The sequence below is a fragment of the Drosophila ananassae genome, unplaced genomic scaffold, assembly GCF_017639315.1.
Source record: "Drosophila ananassae strain 14024-0371.13 unplaced genomic scaffold, ASM1763931v2 tig00000123, whole genome shotgun sequence".
Lineage (NCBI taxonomy): Eukaryota > Metazoa > Arthropoda > Insecta > Diptera > Drosophilidae > Drosophila > Drosophila ananassae.
In genome coordinates, this window is record NW_025319122.1 from 74,203 (window position 1) to 82,392 (window position 8,190).

Genomic DNA, 8,190 nt, shown 5'->3' on the forward strand with positions numbered 1-8,190 from the left:
AGAAGGTATTATAATTTTGGTCAAAAGTTTGCAAAGCAGTAAAGGAGACATCTCCGACCCTATAAAGTATATATATTCTTGATCAGAATCACCTCCTGAATCGATATAAGCATGTCCGTCTGTCTGTCGGCTTCTACGCAAACTTGTCTCTCAGTTTTAGAGCTATCTAGTTGAAACTTTGCACACATCCTTCTTTTTCTTGCAGGTAGTACATAAGTCGGAACGGCCGAGATCGGTCAACTAAATCCTATAGCTGACACGTAACTGATTGATCGGAAATGCCATAACTTTGGTGTTTTTTAAGTTAGACTGGGACTTTACACATTAAACAAATTAACAGATTAGGTCTCTCATTAGGCCTCTCCTTATGAGAGGTTCACTATATAATAAATTATTACAAAACAAGAAAAGAAAGCTAAATTCGGGCGCAGCCGGAGTTTATATAGCCTTGCAGTTGAGTCGCAGTCCGCAAGGTGGCGACACGCATCTTATATAATTAGATATATAGCGTATCGTATATAGTCGGCCGATCCCTATGAAATTTGGCCTATGAAAATATCCAATTATTTTGCCCAAACTGGAATCCATTGAAACTCTCATCCTTCTAACTTGATAAACAACGAAGTTATGGCATTTCCGATCAATCAGTTATATGGCACCTATAGGTTATAGTCGACTGATCCCGGCCGTTTCGACTTATATACTGCCTGCAAAGGAAATAATTACGTGTGCAAAGTTTCAACTCGATAGCTTTAAAACGGAGAGACTAGTTTGCGTAGAAACATAAAGACAGGCAGACGGACAGACGGACTTGCTCATATCAACTCAGGAGGCGATACTGATCAAGAATATATATACTTTATAGGGTCGGTGATGTCTCCATCACTGCGTTGCACACTTTTGACCAAAATTATAATACCCTCTGCAAGGGTATCAAAAAACAAGAAAGGAAAGCTAACTTCGAGCGAAGCCGAATTTGAATGTTTATTTTGTGTGTGAGATATAAAATAATAAATATTAGAAAAGTATTGGTGGAGTTGAATTGTCTAGTTTTTTATAGCTTTTAATCCATGAGTTGGCCCAAAAACGATGGTGGCTGTAATTTAAGTAAAGCAGGGTTTTATTTTTTGCTTTACATGTTCAATGGGGGCATATGCATATAACGCTTTTTACTCGTAAAATTGTGCATTTGTGAGTCTTCTTATTAAGACATGAGACACTGAAACACAAAGCAGAATTACATCATAATTTGCCATCAAGTAACAAAGTTCGAGGTTAGCCGAGTGGAGAGCGTTGTGGTCCCTTACACGGAGGGCATGAGTTCGAGTCCTAGTTGAGCCAATATTTTACTTTTTAAGCCCTTTTTTTATTTGGATTTTATTTTTAAATAAATAAACTAAAAGCTGAAAAGGTATACTCCATATTTTTTATATGGAGTATATTGGAGTCATTCAGACTCAACATATGTTGTATGGTTAGTGGTAATACTCATTGAGTATAGAACGGAATAAAATTTGTGTATTGTTATAAATGATAGTGATTCATTTTGTTTTATATTTGTTTGAATAAAAGTTCATTTCTAATGAACTATTTTGTAACCCGCTGCCCGGATCCCCGGAACGGACTGATACCGCGGTATTACCGACCGTGGCACCAAAACCATTACAGGTAATACCACCTGTTAGACAAATATTTGTGTCACGGCTAGCCCCCGATACCTCGGAGATTGATATCTCGGCTTATATCAAAGCCAAAACCAAGGCCGTTAATAGAGTGGAAGACATTAGGAAATTTAAATACTCCTACTCGAGGCGCATGTCATCCTTCATGATACGTGTGCCAGTGCCGATGTTTGTGACGATATGTTCGCCTGACTTCTGGCCAGAGGACATATTTGTACAAGAGCATTAGCTGAGTAAGGTAAGAAAAAAAATTCGAAGCCTGCTGGAGTCAAGCTCCCAACATCTGTCCAATCCGACTCTTCAAAAAACTAAAATCTTCTATCAATCTTACCTATCAGAACTGTCGGGGCCTACGTTGCAAGCTCCGTAGACTTTATTCTGATAGTCTTTCCTTTGCTTCCCATGGCAGCTATAGGATATAGTCGACCGAACCCGTCCATTTCGACTTATATACTACCTGCAAAAAAAAGATGGATATGTGCAAAGTTTCAACTCGAGAGCACAAAAACTGAGAGACTAGTTTGCGTAAAAACCGACAGACAGACGGACGGACAGACAGAAGGACAGACGGATATGCTTATATCGAGTCAGGAGGTGATCCGGATCAAGAATATGTATATATTATAGTGTATACTTTATAGGGTCGGAGATGTCTCCTTCACTGCGTTGCACACTTTTGACCAAAATTATAAGGGTAAGGGTATAATTATATTCAAATATTAAAATGAAATGCTCGCCTTAGTAAAATTTGTTTAGGTGTAGCTCAATTAAAACGGCCTTTAAGTTCTATACGTGATTGGCTAATAGGAAATGCTTCGATTCAGCAGTGGTTCCAGCAAGCAGAGTTCGCAGTGGCTCTGGTGGTGTTTCAAGTTGACGTAATTTGATTTTCCCGCCAGAACAACACATTTCTTTCATTTCATTAAACTTCAGAGCCTGGCAGCAAGTGCGGACATGGCTCATCTGGCCAATGACGACATGGCGACTGGAGCTATAATCAACAGCTGGATCATATCGAAATGCAGGAAATTGCTGATTTCGATCTACTGTTATCTGTGCATGGAATTCAACAGACCTTGCCCTATCGTGTTCATGTCTTTGGAAGCGAATTAAATCTATTGCTGTTGATTTTCAAGCCTGACTCCACGCCTTTCTGCTGCTTCCATGATAACGTCAATTACATGGCTGTCATTTGCGTTTTGTTATTCCAAGCCTGATTCTTTTTTGTTGTACCACGTTTTATAGTGACTGACGTTTCATGTCAAGTCACACGGGAACGCTGTCGAACGGGTTAAAAAGTATCCTATGTCCGTCTCCTGGCTCTAAGCTACCTCCCTACCAATTTTCAGCCAAATCTGTTCTGCCGTTCTTGAGTTATTAGTGGTGTAACTAAAACGACTTTTTTTATATATATATATTACATGAAATTATGTTTTCATTACAAAATTTTAGTAATATCAACTAATTAATTAATAGAAAGTTGCTGTACATGTCTTATTAGACCAATGGATTAGAAAGAAAAGATATGTTGCGATAAGGCAGGGTTGTTCAAAGTTTAATTTCGCACAATATTTGGTGCAAAAGCTATAATAGTTCTGCACGGAACTATAACTATATATTTTTATAAATTGCAAAAAATGCACGATTGTAAAAAAAAATTTTAAATTTTAGATTTTATAATATTGATTAAAATTTTGCAAGAAACTGAAAGAGTAATTTCTGATTTTATCAAGTATATTCTTGATTCATTTTTTTTTTCAAATGTGTGCAATGAAGTAAACGACACACCTCCAATCCTACAAAGTATATATAACAAATACTACATAAAAACGAACACCCTAAAACATTTATATTTAAAAAAGCTTTTATACCCTTGCCCTTAAAATTTTGGTCAAAAGTGTGCAACGCAATGAAGGAGGCGTCTCTGACCCTGGAAACTCTGTTTCCATTCGAAGTTAGGTTTCCTTTCTTGTTTACCATACAAAAATTTTCTATGGTTCATCAATAGCACTAGACATAGTTCACAAAGATCACAAAGATCAGCATTGCTGATGGACCATATATGACTGAGTATATATTGTATACTCACCAGAAATCCTCTAATGAAGCATCAAAACCGGATGCAGGAAATGGACCCGAAAAACAAAACAATACACCCCCGGCTAATCAGAATCAACCGAATCAAAATGAAAACCAAGGGCAAGGCCAAGGCCAGGGGCAGCAAGGTCAAGGACAAGGTTTGGAAGGTCCTGGAGTAGGTGGTGCTGGTAAAAACGATAGCGGCAGAGGCGGTGGCGGCGGCTCCAACCAAGGTGGTGGCGGAGGAGGTGGTGGTGGAAACCAACAACATATTTAACAGCAGCGGCGTGAAAACAGAAACCGTGGCCAAAGTTCAGGTGGCCCTGGTGGCCCCAATGACACTATGGAAGAACGGGACGGAGGTGGCAGTGGTTCCCGTGGCGGAGAAGACATCTTTATAACTCAAATATTGAGAAGCACTGGACCTACCTTGGACCAATTCTTACTCGCAAAATAAGATGCGTTTGGAGCGAAACAGACACACCATTGCTGTCCCTTTCTCATTGAACCGTCAAGAGGGCGTTGGGCTTTCTCGGCGTTTATATGGTAGTCAACCTTAATTATCGATTGACTCGTACCGGTAGTCTCTAACTTCTCCTCTTCCATTTTAAGCACGCGATTAATATCACCCAGCTTACTCTTGTAGATATCATGCAACTGCTTCCATCGCGATCCTTACTTATGCTCTATCGAGTTGATATCTCCAAATCTGAAACCAATGCTACGTTCATTGCTGAACTCTGGCATCTCCTTGTTCAACGCCTTCTCCTTAAACCCGTCATTATCGCCATTAACCTCCATCGGTTCTACCAGGTTGGGTTGAAGTGACCTAGTCAAAAAGAAATATTTCTCGTTGCACAAACGAAGACAAGCACTAGCCGATGACTTATTAGCAAAACCCAACAATGCGGTCACCGAGATGCTTTCCGCGGTCATCGTCTGTGATGCTAGCCCGCTCGATAGGCTCAAAAATCTCGAATGACTTGTAAAGCAGTTCGTTGGACACAAATGGAGTAAGGTTTCTTACTCGCAAAATAGTAGCGTTGGGAGCGAAACAGAGACACAATTACCGTCCCTTCCTCAATGAGCAGGGCCCCAATGACACCATGGAAGAACGGTACGGAGGTGGCAGTCGTTCCCGTGGCGGATAAGACTTCTTTATAACTCAAAGATTTAGAAGCATTGCTGGACCTATCTTGGACCAATTCTTACTCGCAAAATAAGTAGCGTTGGGAGCGAAACAGGCACACAATTGCTGTCCCTTCCTCATTGAACCGTCAAGAGTGCGTTGGACTTTCTCGACGTTTATATGGTAGTCAACCTTAGAAGACTCCTACCGGTAATCTTACAGGAGATGTCAGTGACATCTCCGGTAATCTTACGGGAGATGTCAGTTCGAGATTTTTGAGGCTATCGAGCGGGCTAGCATCACAGTCGATGACCGCGAAAAGCATCTCGGTGACCGCATTGTTGGGTTTTCCTAATAAGTCATCGGCTAGTGCTTGTCTTCGTTTGTGCAACGAGAAATGTTTCTTTTTGACTAGGTCACTTCGACCCTGTCTGGTAGAACCGATGGAGGTTAATGACGATAATGCAGGGTTTAAGGAGAAGGCGTTGAACGAGGAGATGCCAGAGTTCAGCAATGAACGTAGCATTGGTCTCAGATTTGCAGATATCAACTCGGTAGAGCATAAGTACGGATCGCGGTGGAAGCAGTTACATGATAACAAAAAGAGTAAGCTGGGTGATCTTAATCGCGTGCTTAATATGGAAGAGGAGAAGTTAGAGATTGAAATGGAAACAGAGCTCCTGCAACAAGGTTAGTATATAACTATAAAATATAGGATTAGCTTTATAATTTCTACACCTTTACCCTGGTCATTTTGTCCAGATGTTAATGTAGCAATATCACACATACCCTATAAAGTATATATACTCTTCATTAGTAAGGAAAAAATCAATATGTAGAATCTCCGTCTGCACTCGCTCAGTTTCAAATCTACAGAGTTTTCTCTGTTTGCACTGTACTTTTTATTTCAAAATACTTTCTAAAATAATAATACCAAATATTTTTGAACTATTAATTGAACTGAAAAAAAAATTTAGTTTTTATAAATTTGAAGTGACTATGTTAAAAATATATACTAGTGTATATACACAATAGACATCTGCATGAGTGGCAAAAAACCCACATTCAAATGCACAATGCTAAAAATGAGTTGAATGAATTTGAGAGCAAAGCCAACATGATGTGAAAGGGTTGGGTTTCTTACGCTTACTCATTTGCACAATCACTTGATAAAAGGAAACGAATTGAGTGAATTGAGAACGTTGAAAACACAGATGTTTCATTTGAATGATTCGAGTTGTAAATGTAAATAAAAGGAAATAAAAACAAATTAAATGCAGGGAATTTTCTTCGAGTCCGAAAGGCTTTATATATATGGTTTTTTCTTTTATTTATTTTTAAATTAACGATAACTTATAACTAATTTAAATTGGAATGCAAAGACATTATTTTGTTGATATTTTCTGAGTTAGAAAAAAAACAGGCTCGTCTGCTTCTTTCATAAATTGGTTGACCATATTTCCGTCTTTTTGCTGCAGCTCTCAGAAAGAAATTTACCCGAATCATAAGAAACAACTCGAAAGATTCGGATATACATGACATTGACAAATTTCTCATTTCACTTTTCGTTTCGTTCATTCTCTGTCATTTCGTTTAACGTCTAAAATTACGAGAGGAACACAAGCTTACACTCATACAGTGTCATTTAATTTCCATAATTCCACTCAATTCATTCTATTCGATTCGAATGTACTCTGTTAGACGTATGTTATGAATGTAATCATGCAGATGTCTAATACACAATATGTATTACATGTACACGTACATGTATATTATATGTATAATATGTATTACATATTTAATTATTGTAAAATTTCCTTTTTATACCCTTGCAGAGGGTATTATAATTTTGGTCAAAAGTGTGCAACGCAGTGAAGGAGACATCTCCGACCCTATAAAGTATATATATTCTTGATCAGGATCACCTCCTGAGTCGATATGAGCATGTCCGTCTGTCCGTCTGTCCGTTTCTACGCAAACTAGTCTCTCAGTTTTAAAGCTATCGAGTTGAAACTTTGCACACATCCTTCTTTCCTTTGCAGGCAGTATATAAGTCGGAACGGCCGGGATCGGTCGACTATATCCTATAGCTGCCATATAACTGATTGATCGGAAATGCCATAACTTCGTTGTTTTTTAAGATAGAGGATTGGGACGTTCCACACATGTTATATTTGACCAAAATATCTTGTGTACAAAATTTCATAAGGATCGGCCGACTATATCTTATAGCTGTCATAGAACGATCGGAATTGGCATATCTTTGGTGTTTTTTAAGTTAGAAAGATGGGATTTGGTACAGATTCTATTTTGGGGAAAACAATCTGATCTGCCAATTTTCATAAGGATCGGCCGACTATAAACGATCCGCTATATATCTAATAAAATAAGATGGGTGGCGCCACCTAGCGGACTGCGACTGAACTGCAAGGGTATATAAACTTCGGCTCCGCCCGAAGTTAGCTTTCCTTTCTTGTTTTTCTTTTAAATTTTAATGAATGCAACTTAAACAGACTAAATTGATTGATAAATTTGATTAAATTAAAATTTTTTATATTTTGCAGAAGACGTAAGAAGACGGAGTAGGAAACGCGTGAGAACGGAGCTGTGGACATGCGCAAACAATTTGAAACCACCCTTTGGATAAATTTATTTGAAACGCTATCAAATGACTAAAAAATTTATGAAAATAATTATATTATAATTATAATTAATATTTTTTATATAATTATAATAAATATAATGTTTTACCACCTGTTGAGCTTTGTAACGTCGGCGATAGTTCGGCTGGGGTGACAACCCGAGGCGGTGGGAAGTGGCCTACGTGGCAGCCCGATCGCATAGTAGGACCATAATTAGCTATTCCACAGGGGGTTCTGACGATCTGGCAACAAACTTAAAGCGTAGGTTAGAAAAACCGCGTGGGAGCAGCTTTCTTTAGCGTTTTAACCACAGATATCGAGAAGTTCAAAAAAGTGCTAGAGCGAAGGTTTACCTTCTGAGGGATCATCTCATTTAAGAAGCTGACGTGGGACCAGCATCAATCAAAAGGCCACAAGCGGCCGTTTGCCGGCCTACGCGGATTTAAGTTGAGGCAGGCCGCGGATCGCAGAAGCGAGGTAAGTCATGAGGTTAGGTCATGGTCGTGTGAGCCTGACGTAGTTGTTTTTGATTCATTAGGTCAAGGGTCTTGGCGTACAAGTTAGATGGCAGCGAGGCGTGATTTGAGCGGCGCGCGCAGAGGAAGCAGAGAATTGTGGCGCTCAGCCAGAAGAAGCAGAGTGAATCTTTGAAACGTAG

The 8,190-nt window shown here is 39.1% G+C and overlaps 1 protein-coding gene across 1 annotated transcript; it reads left to right on the forward strand.

The window, feature by feature from the left end:
* Window positions 1-5,001: 5,001 nt before the first annotated feature.
* Window positions 5,002-7,643, forward strand: LOC116655446 (protein no-on-transient A-like). The gene is made up of 2 exons (XM_032453341.2): window positions 5,002-5,580; window positions 7,446-7,643. The coding sequence occupies exons 1-2, from the start codon at window positions 5,199-5,201 to the stop codon at window positions 7,535-7,537; spliced, it is 474 nt and encodes a 157-aa protein (XP_032309232.1). The 5' UTR covers window positions 5,002-5,198; the 3' UTR covers window positions 7,538-7,643.
* Window positions 7,644-8,190: the final 547 nt, after the last annotated feature.

What these genes read in the sequence shown, in the direction of transcription:
- LOC116655446 (XM_032453341.2), top strand. Translation starts at nt 5,199, where the DNA reads ATGACCGCGAAAAGCATCTCGGTGACCGCATTGTTGGGTTTTCCTAAT. An exon ending in AACAGAGCTCCTGCAACAAG is followed by an intron (nt 5,581 to 7,445) that starts GTTAGTATATAA and finishes AAAATTTTTTAT; the next exon opens with ATTTTGCAGAAGACGTAAGA.